We start from the raw sequence: 22,839 nt of genomic DNA on the forward strand, positions 1-22,839 counted from the left end.
TTAAATCTGCTTTTTTTGCTACTTGAGTGGGGTTCTCAAGTGAGGGAGTAATACCAAACTCTGTATGAATGACTTCAATATCATTGGGGATAATTTTATGGATTAAGTGGGCTTGCATATTAATTGTGGGTTATGCTAGATAAAATTTGAGAGTGAAAAGTTGGGCTCACATTGAAGAGTCATTGTTTGCCTAGCCTGTTGATCTTGTTGAGTCTGCTGTTCACCAAAAAGCACTGACTTTTGTTTTTGATGTAGATGTCCTCATTTGAGCAGCATGCAGGTTGATTGATATCTGACTATGGCTCCAACTGGTTGAAAAAATACCCCCCAGTTGTGCCGCTTCTACCAAGAATTTTAAAGAGAAATTTCCTCTTTTGGGAAAATATGGTTTCGTCTAGGGATGTAATCGGTCTGGTTCGATCTAGTTTTGGACATAATTTAGGATCAAACCGATATGCACCGGTTTTGTATTTTTCAAAACCGATTACGTACTGGTTACCCTCCTAAACCGATATTCTGGTTTCCGGTCCAATTCAGTCCGGTCTTCCAATTTTAATGTATTATATTATATATTATATAATATAGTATATTATAGTATATAATACTATAGTGATAATATATTGTAATATAATGATATATTATAGTATATTATAATATATAGTGATATAGTTTTTTTTTAAATATATAGTAATATAGTATTAATATAACTATTAATATGCACTATATAATATTAGTATAACTATTAATACAATAAACAAAATGATATAAGATTTTAAATTTTAATATTATATTAATTAGTAATTTATCATATAATATAAAACTATTTTATATATAGTTATATATTATATATAAATATTATATACAATAGAAAAAATTAAAATATAAATATAAACCAGTCCAGTTTTAAAAATAGAAAAATCAGAATCGGACCGATTTTGACCAGTTTTAAGAAAAATAAAACCTGTACTAGACTAAATCAAATTCAAGACCAAACCAATCCCACCAGTTTGGTCTGGTCCGGTCCCGTTTACCCTTTTTTTTTTTTACACCTCTAGTTTTCTCTCTTTTGCTGATGTAAAAGTATTAATAGTGTAGAGATTACACTCTTGACTGATAAGTTTGGCAGATGATTGTATATATGGTTCACTTAATTATCCCTGACAGCTTTAACGCTGATTTTTCTTCTTTCCTTCCTTGCAAGTCCCCCTTCAATATAGTTTGAACTTCAGTAGTCCCTTTTATTGTATTTGATGGGAGAGGGATCGGTAGTTATAACTTTATTTCCACATTGAGAGACCTAGCGGTTGGTGATGAAGACTTATTGTGGAAGAATTTATTTCAATGAACAGTTGCTTGATGGAGGAAGCCGCAACTGCTGGGTTTGGTGCGAGTTGAGGAAGTGATCCACTGTGAAAGGGTCTACTAGTCGGTGCAAGATGTGTTGGAAGCCACCCATCATGAATAGGTCCATTCATCGGCGCAAAAAGTGCGAGAAGTGGATTGGTGTGGATTTCTTCTACCAATTTTGCTTTTTGAGAGAAACCATTGCTGGAAATCAAATCATTCTGGGAAACAACTCTCACTGGCTTTTGATGGTTCAATGGGGCTGCAATGGTGATGGGTTTTGATAGGAATGATTCTGCAGCATGGGTTTTGAGAATGATTCTATTGCGTGGGTCCGATAGAATGCTTGGTGGCGTCCAATGACATGAGAAGCTGATGATAAATAGTGGTGATTTCCAATTGGATTACTCTAAGCGAAGGGGCTTCAGGGAGTTCACAAATTAATTCACCAATTTTTCATTTTCCTTTTTTGGCATCCTTCGATTTCTCAGTTTCTTGTGATGTGTTGCAGCTTGTGTTTCTCGGTTATCATTCAAGCAAAACATTTGTGTGTTGTATTTTAGAATAGTCTCTTCCACTCTTTTGTCAAGTTGCATTGTTACTTAAATAGATGCTTGATTTTGTTGTGGTAATAGGTTTGATCCTGTATTATGCATACCTGCTCTAAGCCAAGAACCGAAAGGTAACTCTAAGGGAATAGTTTTTAGGAATGTGCAAACAATCTATGAGTGTCCCAACCTCCCACATGCATAGCAGAATTTCGATAACCTTTCATATTTGAAAGAGATCCAAGTATCTATGTTATAATCTTTAGGGAGCCAGAATCCTTCCTTTAGAGGTTTGGTTATGTCTATTTCAACCTTCATCATAATGAATTTTTTGCAGGCTATCCCAAACTGTGGGTCTACATCCACCTCACTAACTTTTCAATAGCATTGCCCATTTTGGTAGCATCTTCAACTATCTATAATCCAACGTGAGTCCATGTATTTGGATGTAGATTTATGCCATGTCCATGCTTTTAAGATGAGCAAATGGCCTTTGAAGTTCCATGGAGCTTGGTTGAGAAGCTTCTATTTGTCTTGTAGAGTTTGGAAACTGAGAAGGAAGAGGTTTATCTCTACATCTTCAATATTGAATTTTTTTTATGAAATTCCAAACTGCTTTGAAGCTTGCATGCAGTGAGATTTTGTTTAAAGGTCGTGTTGCTACTATTATTCCCACTAGTGCAAGTTTTCTGGTTACCTTTGCATGGTACTCTGATTATGGCTCGAGTTTTAGATCTTGTCAGGAGAGAGCTCCCGTTTGTTAGATTAAGTAGTCCATTTCCATGATGAAGTCTGGTACTGGTGTTCTTTTATATTTTTCAGTTTTGTTTCTATGTGAGTGGTTGATGGAGGTTATGTTTCTGTATGGGTGGTTGAGGGATGTGGTGATTTAGGTTGGTATTTACCGGCCTGCTGTACGTACAACTTTTACGGTTTTTGGTTTTTTAACAACTTCATTTGATCACTTCGGCTAGCTCGATGAAATTTGAGTTTGGTCCAATTTATTTATTAATTATTTATAAATATAAAAATTAAAATTATTTATTAAATGATATAAATCGATTAAAATTATAAACGATATAAAAGTATAAACTCGAATATATATTATAATAAATTGTTAAGCGTTATTAATTCTGAACCTATAGCTACTAATAATTAAATCTGTTTAATCAAATTGAGCTGAGAAATTTGAAATGGTCAAAATTAAAGAAATGAAAATTCACACAAAATTAAACTGGTCGACCATTAATTCACTTTTTTTCTTTTACCATTTGCGGAATCATGGCTGCCGCAGTCACATAACCTACACATATTGATGCAGGTTGGAGTCTTGGAATAATCAATATATATATATATATATATTTTTTAATTAGATGAAGTGTACGTACCAAAAATAAAATTACAAAAATTTTCATAGACAAGTGTACGTGGCAATTAACGTGCATGTGGCCCAATCATATTTGTAGCTAGTCACATATTTATTGCTCCTACATGTAGTATATTTATTTAATAAAAAAATTAACGAAAGGAATAAATTAATTAAATAACAGTTTTCCTAATTTATTTTTGTTGATATTTTTAAGAGAATCTCGGAGTTAATTAATAAAATTATTAGATAATAAAATATATCAAGGAGATCAAAGGAATTAGACTTAATGGTATCTATATTTAAACGACGAGTCAAATTATAAAGCCAACATATATATATGATCCTACAGATCGAGAGAGTTCTTTCAGTTTGGTGATAATACTAAGATTCGGGCGCCTTGTGTTCCGTTGCTGCTATGTGCTTTGGATTTGGAATTGAAAATTAATGTTTTAGACGCAAAAATATCTCATGTAAATAAATTTATAAATTAACGTAATTTGATATAATATATATAGTAAGACTACTTTTATTATAATAATTGGCAGCATATTTATCTGTAAAGAGATATTATAAAAATAAATTTATGATCTATTGTATATATTTTTATTGGCTTAATTTTTTCTCACACACACATATATATATATATATAAAGACGATTTACTACTCAATAAAAAATTATTCATTTTATTACACCCAATATATACATACAGATAGAGTTGAGAGTACACATTGTTTTTCAGGAATTCAAAACATAATTAATTATTATTGTTCCCTTTGAATGAAGTTCATTAAAAGTACTGTACTAGAGAGAGAGAGAAAGAGAGAGAGAGAGGATCCATCCCATGTTATTTGTCTTATCCTTTCAAGTTTCAACGGAAAAGAATTAATAACTTCAATGCATGCATGCATGGGAGTCTCCAATTCCATACCATTTCTTGTCCTGATCTGTAATTAATTACTGATCTCGATCGATTTTACTTTTCCAATGAATTGGCCACAGTAGTACTGAGAGCAATAACATGATGAGAAGATGGAGGCAGCTGGGTTTCAGTACTTTTATTTAATTGTGCGTGTTATGAAGATCATGATCAGCTGGAGAGGTGATAACAATATCAGTCAATGCAGACTGTTCTAATTCTGGGGAGCTGCAGTTTGCTACTTGTGTTTTCTTCTTCGTCTCTTTCCTTTTTCCCCACAAAACTGCGTATAACCCGCACACAATCAGCACAGATCCTAATATTCTGTCATTTTTTTTAAGAAAGAAAATGCAAAATCAGACTAATTGAAAAAAAAAAGATATATGTCAAAGTATTGATCAATAGAACTTAGCTAGGAATTGAATATCTGTACGTGCATGCAGATAAATAGTAATATTAATTAGGTTAAGATTCATTATATATTTATATCTATATATATATATATAAACGTACGTTCCAAGGTGCAACTTCTCGTCCAGAACTAAAGACCCCATGATGGCAACTGAAACAAGCATCAGAGGGCTGAAGATAGAGACATATAAAGGACCTCTCATGTGCACGCACCACGCAATCAAAGTCACCGCAAGTCCTGTTCCTACGATTCCCTGCACACCCAATTAAGTCAAAGAGTTTGTGCATGCAAGCCTTACACACCCAGACTTTGTATCTCTGCTAGCTAGCCTGGTATGCTCTTCTTCTTTTTTTCTTTTCGAATTAACAAGGATATATAGGAGGTACAATCCTTAGGAAAAGTAAGTACCGTGTAAGAGACTGTAAGAAGCCTGATATTCCAGCCCAACTTCCATTGGCTCCAATCACTCTCCATGCATAGGGCAAAAACAGCAGATTGAATAGCTCCCATCACACACATTAGAGCTGCGGTCGAGTAGTGACATGGATATCTCTGACTCATTTTAGTCTGTTTAATAGCAATTAATCATCAGCAATTTATACAAAGTGGGAATGAGCAAAAGAGTCCTGAAATTTTTTTAAAAAAACAGCAATATGTTTTATATAGTCACCTGTATTATTAACCAGGAGGCAAACGACAAACAACTTCCTAGAGCCAATATAGAACCCAAAAGAAGATTTTTTGATTCTGGGGAGGCTGCCGAGTGTCCGGTTTGATGTTGGCCGTGATTGAGTAGATCAACATGAGTAGACCATATTTTAATTTCTGCCCCTCTGTAGAAGGTGAGGAGCATAGCCCCACCTATTCCCATTAATGTTCCCAACACCTTAGCCTTTCCTGCAATTGTCCCTAGACTGAGCTGCTCCAACCTATATATTCGAAAATAAAGACCACGTACATGCTCTAATTAATGATCACCAGATTTTTTAGCAAGATGCAGATTAACACATTGAAAAAAATGAATGCTTTGTTGTAGAAAAAAAAAAAAAAAAAAAACCAAAAGAGCTATTTCATTTATCTACATTAAAGTTAGTATTAAAAGTTCGTAATTTTTGACAAGTTTTCTGAGGTGCATGGATTTACTACAGAGAGAGAGAGAGAGAGAGAGAGAGAGAGAGAGAGAGAGAGAGGTGTATCCTACCCGAAAGAGACGGCCAGGATGAAGGTAAAGGCAGGAACTAAGTTAATCATGGCTGATGCAAATGTTGCTGATGTCAAGGCTAAGCTTTCAATATATAAATTATGAAATAACGATCCCCTGCAATTAGGGTATCATTAACACAATCCCTTATGTATATGCATGCAACTGACAATCAAATAGATCAGAATCAATTGGTAAAATAAATAATTAATGCATGCAACTTACCCGAATATCCCGCAAAGAAATGCTTGGAAGAGTACTATCCATGTCAACTTTGGCCTACTATTCCTGCCAATGGCATGTGTGTATATTAGTGTCTGGATCCCTATATGGTACTTGTAAATTTAGATGCATACGCAGGTGGAATAATTAATATCTCAGATTTTGTACTATCTTCCTCTTTTCTTTTCTTTTTTTCTTTTTCTGTTTATATGTGTGTGCATGTCTAATGGAATATCAACTTCTGGGTTTTTTTTAAAACTTCCATGGCCCTGCATTCTGTGAGGATGGAATTATATTATGATCACGTCGATGGATTGCAACAGAAAAGAACATTAAAAAGAGTCGGTTTATTCATTCATGCATACATATATATAATATATACACACATACCTTTCAAAAACGAGAGCGAGAGGGACAACAACAGCAGCAGCGAAAATGAGGCGATAGGTAACGATAACCCTCAAGCTCATTCCATCATTTGCTGCCAGTTTGTAAAACACATTCACCCCAGCAAAGCTAAGCTGAACCACGACCATAAACATGGCCGGCTTCAGCCCATGCAATGCCTTACAAACGCGTTCCACTGCCATAGATGACGTACAGTTTTTTCCAGACGGGCAGCTAGCTGAGTCGTAGCAGAAGATCAAGAATCTTTCTTCAACTGCCTTGTTGCTTGTGTATTAGTTTGGAGTTGGAAACTCGGGCAGTTTAGTTTTAAGTAGATAGAGAGAGAGAGAGAGAGAGGGGAACGGGGAGGCAGGCCGCAGTTGAAGGGTGAGTTGAAGGTGAGTTGGGAAGTGCATGGGTATTTATATTTTGCTGTATCCAACGTTACGTTTTGGTTCTATTTCCCATGATCGTCATCAACTACGTAGTACGTATATATAATAAGCTTTCAATTTTCCACAGACTCGTGCGGAGTGTAGTGCACATGAGAGACAGAGGCTACTCGGGTCCTTGAGAGACGTACATATTCATCATACAATTGATCACACGAATAATATTATATGTACTAGTGCGTTAGTGATCAGATCACTGAGATATTACTTGATGACCACTGAGTTTTTTGGGTTATTCATTGAATCTAGATCTTCTTTCTCTTAATAGCTCATAAAATTATTCTGAGAGCAGTGCTACATCCCCCGAGGGATGGGATGTAGCCCGAATATCTCCAGGTAAGTACAAAATTTTCTTTTCTTTTTTCATTTTTTACATTCATTTTTTTTTATATTTTTAAATTTTTTTTTTTTAAATTCACAACGTACATTATTAAAAAATATTTTCTTAATTATTAAGCAAAAAAATTAAAAATAATATTTCTTTTTAGTTTCGGGAGAAACATTCGGGAGGTTTTTTGAGTGTAGCATTTATGTTATTATGATGTAGTAAAAGAAAAGGGTCATTCTTCCACGGGATCCGACGTCTATGACCTGTTAGTGATCATGAAGCTGAATCAGATTCTAAAAATTGTAATTGGAGCACTAAAAAATAAATAAATAAATGGAATTCATTAATTATGTATAGCATATAATTCCTTGTCAAAAGGTTGCTTGAGTACCAAATATAATATGTATTTCCGATAATAAGTCTATGAATCTATGATCTTAAATGAAGAAGAAAAAAGGCTGAGTGAGTGACGGCTGCATCATCATCATGTGGTTTTATTAATTTGTTGCCATATCATGATCACCTTCCACGTGTTATTTAATCACTTGCTTGTGGACCATATGCCACTGTCCGTACATGGTGGTGCGGGGCTAATTAATTTCTAGCTTGAGAAGGGGAAATTGCCTTTGTCATCACCATCATGCATGTGAGAGGAGCATATATACATGATTCTTGATGGGAGCCGGCCGACCGATCGAGTACTGATTCTCGGCGTACGTTAGCCTACTTGGGTGGATGAGCAAAGGGTGATTATTAGCTAGCTAGCTGCTCTATTCAGGATCATTCCCATTAATGGCTCCCAAAATTGGCTTTTAGCCAAACTAAAGGGTAAATATATGTTGTGCGTCGATCATTCTTTTTGAAAAATTTCATTGACATCGATTCGCTGACAAAACACCAACAAATATACAGCTTGCATCCTTCACTAAATCAAGATCATCTTCTTGCATGATCATGAATTTTGTCGATCTGGGAATTAGAGTCTCATCATTCAATTAAGGAAAGAATATTCTATTTGCGAATCCAGCCATCTGATCATGCGGAGGAAGAAGATGACATGATCATGTTAATTAGATGGCCGGCCTACAACAACATGATGCATGCAGGTTAGTGCATCAACCCTCACCTCCAATGCATCAAGCTTCATCGACATCCATTGAGTTCGTGCATTTAACTGCTTATGATCTATCTTGTGCCATCTCAAAGCTCAAGAAGATATTATATATGAACATGAATCTGCTCTGGCTTAATGGCTGGCCTTAAAAGATTTATTCAATGGCTATCATTTTAAGCATGTTCTTTTATAGGCCAGGCGCCCTATTGAAATATTGAAACTTTTGGCCTCACATGATAATTAAGATGTTGGCCTTAAAATCTCATCATGATCATCAGTACATTTAAGAGATATATGCTTTATATATCGTTGCAAGAAATGATTGAAACGCAAGTCGAAATAAATTTAGGGTTGCGAAGTTTTGTACAATTATGGACGATCAATCAATAGTTGAGTCCGAGAGAGATCATCTAGAACAAATCATGTATATTGTTATAAGATTTACGTGTTGGCAAAGAATGATCTATATATACGTTCAATTATGACGTTGCACCAACTCTCAAGAAGGCTCCCTGATTTGACAAGTTTTATCTCATCACAATCTTAATATTCAAAACATCCAAGATCGATTAAGGATATCATGAGAATGCTAATAATATGCGAAAGGAGTAGAATGCTCTGCAAACTTTAACGATAAATATATTTATATATATATGAAAAATTCTAAATATAAACCTACACACCACATTTATTTTATTTTCTTTTCTTTTCTTTTCTTTTCTTTTCTTTTACCACATGAGTAGAATAATTCAATTAATTTAAAAAAAATAAACCCATAAAAGATTTTAAAAAAATTTTAAAAAAAATGTAATGTGTGGACTTTTGTATAGCAAAGCTCATATATATATATATATATATATATACAGTTATCTAATATGCCTTGCCAGCTAGCCAAAAAGTCAATGGCCCTTCATGAAATCATCCAATAAGCCCCACTCTAGCGAAAATATAATTCCACAAGCTCATGGCTACATCATAATACAATAATAAGTGATCCACAAACTGTCCATTTTTCTTACATGACATATAACAACAATCCAATACAATGACTCAAAGTTTCTTTAGATTATCTAAGGTGAGAATATTCTCTAACGAAGTTATCCATAGAAAAGAATAAATGTTTAGGAGTCCTTAAGCTAGGTTTGGATACAAATAATATTTCATTTCATCTCATCTCATCTCATCTAATCATTATAAATTTTTCAAATTCTCACACAAAATACAATAAATAATTCAACTTTTTCAAATCTCAAAATAAAAATAATATTAAAAATAATATTCTAACAATATTTTATTTAACTTTCAACTTTCATTTCAACTCACTAACTAAACCTGCCTGAATATGTTCTTCCATATACTCGTAGAATGTGTCATAAGGAATTTACAGTACGAATATACAATAAATTTCCCCTTATTGGATATATAGTGATCGTCTTATTAGGTCTTCCATTCATGACTCTACAACCATATACAAGATTGAAGAAATCTATAAATATGTCAATTTCTCTGTCATGGCCAGCTCTTAGGAAATTGATATTCCATCATGAGTCACTTAATAGATCATGAGCTTTGCAACTGAAGCCTCCTATCTTTGTGCAATGCTGTATATTGTCGAATGGGCTTCCTTAAGTATCTAATCTCCACAGTGTACGTTAGTACAAAATTTATTTCTACAACCATCCTTGACTGCATTGAATTTATAACAATCATAAAAAAGTGCTATTTCTTGAAAAATAGAAAGAAAAAGTGCTAATCAATACGGTAGATTTTTAAGATAGTAATGTGTTTGATGTATGAATACAAAAAAAAATGCAAATAGATTTTATTAATAATTAAACTCTAAAAAGAAGAAAGTTATAACATCAAACAACATTCTAGTGTGATAGCAAGAGCATCTAAATCATTAACTAAGACTTTCCCAATTGGACCGAACGAAACCCCTCGTAATTTGTCGGTATCCCACAACATTCTCGTAATGTGAGGCTTTCCCAAATACTTGATTCTCGTAAAGCAAGGACACAACTAACGCATGTAGGGGTTTGGCCAATCTTGGCATAAGGAAAGAATTACTTTTATAATAAGATGGTGATTGTTATTCCATGAGGCTGGCATGTTACATGTTAAATCAACATGAGAAAATATATTTATGCATGTGAGTGGTTATCAACTATTAAGTTACCCAATGGATTCGCCTCAAATATTGCCAAATGTGTTAATGTACTTGAAGCCAAGATCCTAGGTATGAAAAGTCATAATTACCATATTTTCATGCAAAGATTGCTCCCAGTTGTGATTGGTGGATATTTTACAGTTGAAGTTCGACAAGCATTGACTAAGTTAAGTACTTTCTTCAAAAAACTCTGTGCACAAGCATTAAAGATTGATGTCCTCGATCGATTATAAACTGACATATCCATTATTCTTTGTAAACTGGAAATGATATTCCCACTTGCCTTCTTTAATATAATGGTGCATCTCACCATTCATTTACCACAAGAGTTATTACTTGCAGGACCGGTATAATATAGGTGGATGTGTCCTTTTGAGGGATATCTAGGAAAGTTCAAACATTATGTAAAAAATATAGCCCATCCGAAAGGCTCAATTGGAGAGGCCTATATTCATGTCGAGTGCCTTACATATTACTCAATGTCTCTCCATGACATTGAGACAACATTTAATTAACAAGAACGAAATGATGATGTTGTTCAAGACTATGGAGCAGGAACTTGGTCTGCTTTCTCACAAAAGGTTCGTTCACTGGGATCACCCTCTGCTGAAAGAATTGATGAAACACTTTTTACAAAGGCCTGGTCGTATGTGCTCAATAATTGCCCTGAGATTGAAACTACCTATAGTAAGTATAGTACTCTAACATCAACCTAGTCATCAAAAAAACTTCTCTTTTCCAAATGTATTTTCATTCAATATTATTCATTGTCTATGCATGTAGTAAGCACTATAATAAGATTAAAGAAGAAGGCTCCAACAATGTTGATCGTAGACACCAAACCGAATTTCCCTACTACTCAAGAGCCATGTAAGTTTGCACATAATGAACCTCAATTTCAGCGATTTCTATGTGTTGGAAATAAATTCAACTACAATGAAGAGAACCGATGCTGCCTTCCTATTTGCAACAATTTTAGGTCTATTTGCAGTGATATACATCGCTGCAATTGATGTTTCTCAATGATTTATTTGTAAATAGATCACACCATTTGCAGCGATTGTTTGGTCATTTGCAATGAAAAAAGAAATCGCTAGTAATATATTCTTTCTCGACAATTTTTGTCTATCACTAAAATGAATCAAAAGTGACAGACTAATTGCATTGAACATGCAACAGATTTGAAATCATTGAAAATTGTCAAATATAGCAATTTTTATGGATTTTTACGATGATTTTGAGCGTTGGAAAAGACTTAATTTCTTGTCGTAATGACAGGAAGAAGTGATAATAATGCACCATTATAGACTGGACATATTCAATGTTAAGGTGAACTCTTAGTTGTTTTGACTAAAATATATACTTACTAGTTATTTAAAATTGATAAAAACATGTAGACAATTTGTGACTTATGTCGAGTATTGGTGACATGAACTGAAAAGTCAAAAGTTTATTCTTCAATTGACAAAGTGACACAGCTTGTTTCGATTCTTCCATTTTAATGACAATTATTAAGTGTAGTACCTTTTCAATTCTAAACCTTATTGAGACTTCATGAGAATAAAATAGAGGATAACTTCTTTAGAGATTATCTAGTAACTTAAATTGAGAAATAATTACTCAAATATTCAGCACGATAATTTACAAATTTTATTTATTCAAAGAGCATCGAGTCAAATTAGCATAATTAAACTTGTATGTAATTTTTATATGTGTTTTTAAGTTTTCTTTTTTTCATTCTATATTAATATTTATAAAATTCGACAAGCTCACGGCTAGATCATAGTGCAATAATAAGTGATCTACAAACTCCCCAGTAGTTTTCTTAGATATATAATTACAACATAGTGATTCGGTATTTCCTTGGATTATCTAAGGTGAGAATCTTCCCTAACGAAGTTATCCATACAAAATAATAAATGTTTAGGAGGCCTTAAGGCTAGGTTTGGATACAAAAATCATTTCATCTTATCTCATTTTATAATTACAAATTTTTCAAATTCTTACACAAATATAATAAATAATTTAACTTTTTTAAATCTCAAAACAATAATAATATTAAAAAATAATATTCTAACAATGTCTTATTCAACTTTAAACTTTCATCTCAACTCATCTCATCTCAACTCACTATCTAAACCTTCCTGGATATGTTTTTAATTCCATGTACTTGTAGAATGTGTCTTGAGGAATTTATAGTACGACTATACAATAAATTTCCCCTTCTTGGACAAGGACCATCTTATCAGCTAGCTCCTCTATTCGCTCTACAATCATATACAGGATTGAAGATATCTATAAATATGTCAATTTCTCCGTCATGGCCAGCTCTTAGAAAAATGATATTCCATTAAGGAGAGTCACTAGATAGATCCATGAGCTCTGCAACGGTTAGTCCATAATTTAATTCTACAACCATCCTCAACTGCATGGCGAGTAGAACTTATAACAATCATAAAAAGTGCAATTTCTTGAAAAATAGAAAGAAAAAATGCTAATTGATAAGGTAAATTTTTAAGATAGTAATGTGTTTGATGTATTAATAAAAAAAATTGCAAATAGATTTTCTTAATAATTAAACTCTAAAAAGAACAAAGTTATAGTATCCCACAACATTCACTTGCATTAGCATGAGCACCTAAATCATTAACTCAGGTTGTCCCAATTGGGACCAAAGGAAACCCATTGTAATTTGTCAGTCTCTCCAAAACCTCCACTTTGTTGTTTCCAACTCTATGGGCATGTAACATTCACCTCTTGGCTCTTCCTTCTCTCGTCTCATAGCTCACGTGACCTCCCGACTTCCTAGGCATGAAAAGTTATGATTGCCATATTTTCATGCTAAGATTGCTCCCAATTGTGATTTGTGGATATTTTATAGTTGAAGTTCGACAAGCATTAATCGAGTTAAGTACTTTATTCAAAGAACTCTATGCACAGGCATTAAAGATTGATGTCCTCCATCAATTAGAAACTGACATCTCCATTATTCTTTGTAAGCTGGAAATGATATTCCCACTTGCCTTTTTGGATATAATAGTGCATCTCGCCATTTATTTACCACAGAGTTATTACTTGCGGGACTAGTGAAATATAAGTGGATGTATCTTTTTGATGGGTATCTTGGAAAGTTCAAGCATTATGTAAAAAATAAAGTCCGTCCGAAAGGCTCAATTGCAAAAGCTTATATTCATGTTGAGTGCCTTACATTTTGATCAATGTATCTCCATGACATTGAGACAACATTTAATCGACAAGAACAAAATGTTGATGTTGTTCAAGACCATGGAGCACAAACTTTGTCTGTTTTCTCGCAAAAAGTTCATTCGCTGGGATCGCCCTCTACTGAAAGAATTGATGAAACACTTTTTACAAAGGCCTGGTGGTATGTGCTCAACAATTGCCCTAAGATTGAACACTACCGAGTAAGTATAGTACTCTAACTTCAAGCTGGTCATCAGAAAAAAAATTTCTCTTCCAAATGTATTTTCATTCAATATTATTCATTGTCTATGCATGTAGTCAACAGTATAATAAGATTAAAGAAAAAGGCTCCAACAATGTTGATTGTAGGCACCAAACTGAATTTTCCTACTGGCTCAAGAGCTATGTAAGTTTACACATTATGAATCTCAATTTCAAAACCTTTTTGCTGCCCAAAAAAGGCATTTATTGCCATGTCTAAGGTAACTGTTGGGTTCAATGCTGCCAGCAAGTTCGAGAATTGCGCTCCTTGAATCAAAGTGAAGTTAGTGATGAAGTTTATGATCTAGCATGCGGACCAAAGCCATGGGTTGGGTCATACAATGGATGAGCCTTTCATCCTTATGTATCAATGCTCACAAGTCTTTTACTTAAAAGAATTGAGTGTGGTAGGAAATTGACAAGTGGTACAAAAAATAACCAATATGAATGTGTATAACATTCCACCCATCCCAACAGTTGAGGACAATGAGGAGGACTCCTATGATGGTGATGCATATCAAGAGGAGAAGGATGTCAACCTTTTTAGTACAATTAATCAAAATTATAGTGGTTTGGTGAATCAATTACATAGAGAGGATGAAAAACCATATAGTATGGTTAATAAGTTACCTATACCACACCATGCATGTCCTGGTGAAGCCAAACATACTTTTATTAATGATGATAGCAATAGTGACGAATTAGAGGATGATTTCATTAATGACCACTTGTTTGAAAATGAGGAAGACCTTCAATCAAATTGAAAAATAGACTCCTTTGACTATTGTATGTTCCTATGATTACTATTCAATTGAATAATAGACATCTAAACAAATTCATATGCTCTTAAAACAAGCCCAACTATCTAAATAGATGGATGTGCACTTAGAAATTTAAACTGGCCTTATTGCATATCGGACTAAGTATCATAAATCATCAGCTTATTAGGTTTTGCATAATGTTTCCATCAAACAAATTATTGTGTTCCATATTTATGCTACTCTATGTTTATAATTCCTACATCAAAGTCGTGCACTTAGAAATTTAAACTGGCCTTATTGCATATCGGACTAAGTATCATAAATCATCAGCTTATTAGGTTTTGCATAATGTTTCCATCAAACAAATTATTGTGTTCCATATTTATGCTACTCTATGTTTATAATTCCTACATCAAAGTCCTAAAATTGGAGTGCATCTAGGCATGTCCCATGTATGAGTTATGAGGCATTTGTGACCATTAGTGAGATATTTTTGTACATTTTCATCACAGAGTGAAGCAAATAATATTGGGCTCAGAACTTAAAGTGCATCTTAAAGGAAGAAAAGAGTTGGATGTCATAAAGGTTTGGAAATATCTACAGCTTGTTGCTTCCCTATGATTTAATCTATGTAAACTTGATTATTAGTGGTTGTGCTTGCCTGAAAGTAGGAAGTGCATGGCGAATAACTGGGAATAACTTTGCAAACCCCCCATTTTCTATCTATATGGTACATAGGTTTGTAAACTTAGTCAAGCTGTAACTCTGCAAATCCCATTTTCTATCTCTATTTGTTAGCCTTTTGAAGTTCAATTTGGATTTATGTCGTTGAAGAACCTATTCTCCTAATTATTAATATGTATTTTTTTGCTTATTTATATTTGATCTTGGTTCTTTTAGTTTCATTAAATTCACGTGTCTGGTCATTGAAATCTTGATACGTTGCTTTCAAGGTTACATATTGAACATAGGTCTAATTGATATTGTATCATTAACATCTACTTGTTTACTTTAATAAATTGCCACTTTCTATATATGGTGGTATCTATCAACAGCAATTACAAGTTATTTTGACTTGTTCAAAAATCAGTATGGTTGAAGATGCTAGAAAATGGAGACTTAAGCATAGAAAGCATTAACTCATTGGGTTTAAAAATAAATAACTCGTTGTATTTGAAGTGAAGATGTAATCTATGATTGAGTAGCCTCTGCATTGCAAACCTCATTACTTGAACAAATAGATAATGCATTACAAAGGCAATGTCTATGGTATCCGTCAAATGGAATCAAAAGTCATTGACTTTTTGTGGAAATCGATATGGGTTGAAGATGCTAGAAAGCTTAAACAAACCTCAATAGTTGAACTAATAGATAATGAATTACAGATTTTAGACTACAAATATATTTCTCAATTCTTTTTCCTGTTGAACTTAATAGATATTGATGCAACTACTTGTACAAAAAATCATATTGATGCAACTGATTCCTTTTATGATATATATGTTTTTGTTTCTCATATTGCAGAAATTACTAACAAGAATTATATAAATATTTGTTCAAATGCAGGTACTCTTATTTTTATAATGGGTGGAAATATGATAGATGATGATTGGGATCTTACTTCTCCATCCAACAGGGTCCGTACGGTGATTTTAGTTGGATGTACTGATAGAGGCTCTATTTTCATGTTTGTGCTTGATAGAGGCTCTCTTCCTATCAAGAGAGCCTCTATTTTTGTGTTTGATAGAGGCTCTCTTGAGAGGAAGAGAACAAGCGGAGAAAAAAAAAGATTCTTAGCAATTTATTCTCCATCGACTACAAACTTACATATTTTACATTAGTGGATTCTTGTCATCAGAAGGTTGGCATGGACTTTTCTGCTTGATCATTTACAACATTGAATGAGAAGGCCTACAATTTTTCTATTATATTATACCCGAAGTTGGTATTGTAAGTTTCAAAGTTCTTGATTGGCATGTAAGTTCCAAATTAAGTCAGTTTTGATTGGAATGTGACAGACAGAAATATTAATTATTAAATTAAATTTAAGTATCATATTAAATTATTAATTAACATATAGTTAGTGTAATTGTAAAATATGAAAAAAAAAACAATTAAAAATATTATTATTAAAAAATAATATTATATTCTTATTTTGACTAATCTAATATGAGGTTATGGCTATGGAAATTTTGGATTTATGAAAAATATATATGTTTCATCAAATTATGGAGATGAATTTTTTAGGACGTTTTGAAAAATACTATAGACATAAAGAAATCTCCCACACTGATGTGGCACATTACTAGTATGTCACGTGCCCCTCTAATTTTTTTGTTTCTCTTTTTTTCTCCCCCTCTCCCCTACCCTCTCCTCATGCCCCCCCCCCCCCCCCGGCACTGACCATGGTGGTTGGGGACCCCCTCATGGTCGGGGACTAACTCACCGTCTCCCCCCTCCCTTTTTTTCCCTTCCCCTCGTGTCTTTTTCCTGCGTTGGCCATGGTCTGAGCCAACTGCTTGCGTGGTCTACTGTGATGGTCACCTATTGGCCATCTATGGTGATAGGAATCTAAGCCGATGATGAGGGAAAGGGGGGAGAAAAAGAGAGGGAAGGGGGAGGAGGGGAAATGCATGGAGAGAAGGGGAAAAAAGAGAGGAAAAAAATACATGACACGTGGTAATGATAGTGTGCCACATCAGTGTATGGGGTACCTTTGTGTCTCTAGCAGCTTTCAAGGTTTTTTTTTTTTTTTTTTTGGTGTCTCTAGCAACACTTGGGGGTTTTTCCCCCAACCCAAAAGGCCTAATGGCCGAGCCCATCACCCAAGGGCCTGTACTAACATCCAGGGGCCTATACCAACCTAGCCACCTGTTAACCCGACTAAAGAGCTTTCGACCCGAATAAACTGGATTCAAGACCTTAGAGTTGAGGACGGTCCACTACCCAGGAAGAGCAGGAAATTTTTCCCAACGAAAAGGGAAGAAGAACATACCATCTCAATGGGATTGAACTCTCAGACGAATCGAAGGGTCACGCCGCATTAAATGCGCTCATCAGAGAAGCACACTCATTAAATGCATTCCTCATAGGGCCATGTCGTATTAAATGGGTATGGCAGAAAGGATTTCAAGAGAACACCCATCCCCCCAGCCACAGGGCATGGCTGCCTGACCCTCGAAGCAAGATATAAAAGGGAACCCCAACTATCAAAAGGGGGTTACGCTCTACGTACTCATTACACATAAGACTCTCTAAACTCTCTTTAATCTTGCTAATCTCCTACACATTTAGGGCAAGCATTACTAACTTTAGCATCGGAGGCTCTCCTAGCGACCCAAGTGCCACTCCTCCTCTTGGTATTTTGTCATAGGTATACGAAACACAAAGTTAACAACTTTGATTAAACCAATGTCAATGTTATAATAGGTTGATATTTTAATGAAAAAATAGACACATTGGATAATTTCAGAAGTTGTTATCATAAAAAATCACCGATAGCATGAATGGGACCGGTGAATAATTTATGCTTGCTAATGATTAATTGACATATTTACATGGTTCCAACATGGTGTTCATAGATGGCTTTAAATTATGCTTGCTAAACAGTGGCGGTGTTACCCACTGAAGTTCATTAGCCACGATTTTTTAGAGTATTCCTCATAGTAAGGCATTGTGGTAATCTACTCAAGGAAATGTTTATCTAAAATAACAAACTCAATAATGAAGGCCTGGAATAGGTTTTTATTGGTTTCTCTACCTATTGTAAAATTTGGGATGTTCTTAGATTGTAGAACCCTTTATCATATTGTAATGAGATTGCAATATATCTCAATTGCGAAAATAAAAGCAATGGTCCATTAAAAAATTAAATGAATAATATGATAGTGGAAAAATCTTATCATCCTATTTGTTTCTCACATTTATTTTTTTCATGCCAACCAAGAATTTTTATCATGAGTATTTTTTATTAAAGTAAAAATGATGAATATAAACAAAAAGAATCAAGGAAACAGTTTAATTCTACGTATAATAATCATTATTCAAACTTTGTTCTAGATATGGTAGAGTTGGGCTACTCCATTGTATATTCATTAGGGACTGTACAAATTACAAGTAAATGAAAGTTGATGGCCGTTGCATGGTAAACATTTGGTTTTGATGTGGGAAACTCAAACGTTGGCTCAGAAATAAAAAACATGTCTAGACAGTTGCACTTCTCCAACTTTACCATACCCAAAAGCATGGTTAGAACCTCAGGTTGTCATGCGTGCATAGAGAATGGGCGAAAATGTTAAAATCATCTGCCTGGAGAGGAACATAGAGCCTTGGTGCAGTATCCACTTCATTCGACAGTGTTCAAATTGTCGAGGGACTAAAATTTATAGAAAACCAGCTTATATTATGAGTGCTTCATTACCTTAAATCATTTGTATTGCTATTTTTTAAGGTGTAATATATATGCCTAATATCTTTGATGATAAATTGTTAGATGAAAATCCATTTAAAGGGTAAACTTGGATATTTTACATGACTCGCAGCTTTAAATATATCCCAACAAATTAAAAAAAAAATATGTTTCTCTATATATAAAAGTCTCTATACCAAGTTCCTTCCCCACAAAAATCTCTTGCCATCACTATATCCGGACTCTATAAAGGTGAAATGAAAAGATCCATCAAAGCTAATTTTTTTATGGTTCAAGGATACGCACGTATGTTCTTTCTCTTAGATCATCGGTTAACCCTATGTTTATAAAAGTCACTATATCATGCCCCTATCCCTCTTGAAAAGTTTTTCTAACTATACCTAGGTTCTATACATGTTGAAAGATATATTGTAGATTTGAGATTGCACTTGTTACTATTCAAAAGCACATTGCTCGATGTCTTTCTACATTATGGGTGATACATTAGGGGGCAAAGGCATGATGTTTTGTTTCTTCAATAACCAAGACTTTAGCGCCACTGAATATATATGTCGCTACAATTTTTGGTATGTAATACTTAATATATACGAGGTTGGCTACACTTTCAATAAAGCTATATTATGTTTATACTTTAATTTTTAGTAAAAAGTAAAATTTTGATATTGTTTACTGATAATGTATAGTATTCCACATATATATTAATAGTATTACTTGATTACACTACATTAGTGATGAAGTATTGTTTTTGGCCCTTGTGTAGTTATTGTTCATCTTTATTGTACATACATAATCGTATACCCTTTTTCTCTTAAGGGAGAAATCAAACTTCATCTGTTGAGAAAAATGATGCAAGTGATGAGAGGAAGAAAGAAAGTTCTTGGTGGACATGCTGGGGATGTAGCATCAGTTTCAGGTAGAGGCCAATTAGAAAAACAGCCTCAAGTAAGCACACTAATAGACAAGATTCCATTATTTTAAGATGAGTCCACTCAAGTCCCGAGTGTTGAACTATAGGAGTCAGCAATTCCCATCAATGAGGCTAGTATAAGTATAGATGTTACAGGTAAAATATCTCTACCATATGTTTAAGGTTGTTGTTAATAATTTTGTTGTGTATAGTTAGTTGTCTTTGTCTTTAGAAACCACTTATTAATATTATGGTCTTGTTCTATAGATCCCATTACAAAGAAACATGGTCGGGGACCAGTAAGGTGTACGAAATTTGGCCATATTCTTAAATATGGAAAAATATCTTTGGATATTAAGTATGGCCAGTGAGGCGTATGCTATCATAATGCCTCAGTTTTTACAGCACGAGTGACACATATTGTCAGACTATATGCAAATGTGACATATCTCATGTAGATAAAAAAGAGAAGGATTAGCTAATAGATTGTGTCCAGGTACTATTTGTTCCATTTTATAGTTAAGTACACATTCTTTTGCATACTCAATATATATTAACCTCTTGTGATTAGGCTAATTTTGTATTGGATTAGACTAAAAGCAATCACCAAGAGACTATGACAATGGCACTTTCTCAAAAGTATAATGATTTCTACTATCTACTACATCGAAAATACAAAGAGTACGAAACAAATGATGAGGCTATTTCCAGTCGAACAACTATGGTGGAAGAAAGTGTTTGAAAATGTTTATGTATGTAAGAGATGGGCAAGTGAAGCATTTAAAGTAACAAAAAAATCCTATTATTTTCTGGAGTTGATGTTTAGATTTAATTAATCATGATACACATGAGATTTTTTTTTTTTTTTTGTTATTTTTCCTTTCCTACTAAAATAATTGATCAACCACTTTTGATATGAATTCTAAAATCTGTCAAAGAAGAACAAAAATAATAGGGGGAATCAATGGATGAATCACACATGTAGCAGATAGTCTTTTGTTTGGCTCCTAAAGGAAAGGGTAAACACTACAAAGTTAAATAGTTTATTTCCTTTATTGTATTCTTTCTTCCTGATGGAAAATACTATTCTTGAAATCTGTTTTCTTAACACTCCAAAGCGGGAGATAACTCCGAATTTGGTTGCTTTTTAATGAGGTGTGTTGGTCTCTAAAAAAAGAGTATATTCATTAATGAAACTGCTAAGCATAACTATGTAAGTAAATATTTATTTCTCTACATTTTGACATAATTATATAAACCAGACTGGTGTATGGCTAGCACTGAAATACTTAATATAATGTAAAATATGATGGTTGAAAGGTTGAATGAGATGGAACCAGAAGCTAACATGGATGATACAACAAATGTTGTATTCAAGAAGGTTTTAGGACATCAATCTGGCTATGCGAGAGATTTAGGCCACTTAGTTACACTCGAACCATCTCAATCATTGTTGAAAAGCAGGGAGTTTCAACGTATTAGCCAAGAGAATGAGAAGAACAAGAATAATGCGGAGTACTTAAAGAGCAAACGTGATGCTTTTAGAAGAGACATGGATGCTATTAGGACCCATTTTTGAGATGTTGACAAGCAGCTATTTTCCCATATGATAGAAGTGGAGTCCTAGAGCCAGTCTCATACAAAGACTTATTTGGGAGATGAATAGGCATCGCTATATATGGGGGTACCAGCTTTTTTAACTTTTGAGAAACCTTCTTGATAAGTGAAAAGTAAAATCATTCCAACAAGTTATATGTATCCTTGTGTTGAGCATATTGGTTAATTTGGTGATGTGGGGACTTTGTTTGTAAAAAAAAAAAAATAGCCATCAAAGTTTACTAGTTAAGGCTAGCATGATGTTTATATAGTTGTATAGGTTAAGGCAAAACTTTTGATAACTTAAGTTGCAGGTGGGACAAAGACAAGCTACTTTATATACAGGTAAACTTTATTTTTACAAAATTGGGGCCAACTACAATACTAATCAAACTCAAAGAAAACTCAACCAAACCTATAGGTATTTCCCTATGTAGGTGTAATATACATAAACAAAAATACAGAATTCTATGGATCATTTTAGACATGTATCACGTTCTTGATGAATATTTGGAGTTAAATACAAAGCCAATGGCAGTAGATGATTATTTTCAAGTTTGGAATTTCCTGGTTAGATTGATAGAGATTGACTATACACTAATATTTACCATTAGTGTTTCCAATTTTGTAGCTCAATTACTGTTTCCAATTTTGCAGCTCAGTTAATTAGAATAGTTTTCATCAAAAGTTACAATTGGTAAAGATAGATATCCAACTACACAGCTACAATAATGAACCAAGTCTCCATGCATGCATGTAGTTTGCACCAAGAAGAATGCTCCATCTAGGAAGGTGTTTCAGAATTACTAAACTAAATGTATTTGCTTATAAGTTGTTTTCATATATGAACTTTATGTAAGTATATACATGTTGATTACTATAATGACACCATTAAAATCAATATATGTATGTTAGTTGAAGTAGACTTGGTCTAAACTTTAGGGATATGAGGTGATTGCAAGCTGTAAGAGTTGAGAAGTTCTATATATATAGAAGTTGTTGCAGTACACGGCATAATTAGAACTTGGCATGCATACAGGTCTCATAAGAAGAATAATGATTATGATTATTTGTGCATTTGACTAAAGTGATACTTGGAAATTAGTTTGTGGTAGAGCATGTGTTGAAAGTCACCCAAGTGGCCTGCTGCACATGCACCGTTCAGTGCTTTGTTTTATTAGGTATCCACCCCATGTTTTCAGCAGCAAATTGCTGCA

General features: G+C 33.9%; 1 protein-coding gene across 1 annotated transcript; it reads right to left on the bottom strand.

Annotated features, from left to right (window-relative positions):
- Positions 1 to 4,751: 4,751 nt before the first annotated feature.
- Positions 4,752 to 6,603, bottom strand: LOC122315519 (WAT1-related protein At1g68170-like). Its single transcript, XM_043131460.1, has 5 exons — positions 6,404 to 6,603; positions 6,017 to 6,079; positions 5,792 to 5,908; positions 5,261 to 5,519; positions 4,752 to 5,157 (listed from the first exon to the last, which is right to left on the bottom strand). The coding sequence occupies exons 1-5, from the start codon at positions 6,601 to 6,603 to the stop codon at positions 4,915 to 4,917; spliced, it is 882 nt and encodes a 293-aa protein (XP_042987394.1). The 3' UTR covers positions 4,752 to 4,914.
- Between the last annotated feature and the right edge of the window lie 16,236 nt (positions 6,604 to 22,839).

This window comes from Carya illinoinensis, chromosome 7, assembly GCF_018687715.1.
Source record: "Carya illinoinensis cultivar Pawnee chromosome 7, C.illinoinensisPawnee_v1, whole genome shotgun sequence".
Taxonomy (NCBI): Eukaryota; Viridiplantae; Streptophyta; class Magnoliopsida; order Fagales; family Juglandaceae; genus Carya; species Carya illinoinensis.

What these genes read in the sequence shown, in the direction of transcription:
- LOC122315519 (XM_043131460.1), bottom strand. Translation starts at nt 6,603, where the DNA reads ATGGCAGTGGAACGCGTTTGTAAGGCATTGCATGGGCTGAAGCCGGCC. An exon ending in CTCGCTCTCGTTTTTGAAAG is followed by an intron (nt 6,080 to 6,403) that starts GTATGTGTGTAT and finishes TGCCATTGGCAG; the next exon opens with GAATAGTAGGCCAAAGTTGA. An exon ending in TTTCTTTGCGGGATATTCGG is followed by an intron (nt 5,909 to 6,016) that starts GTAAGTTGCATG and finishes CCCTAATTGCAG; the next exon opens with GGGATCGTTATTTCATAATT.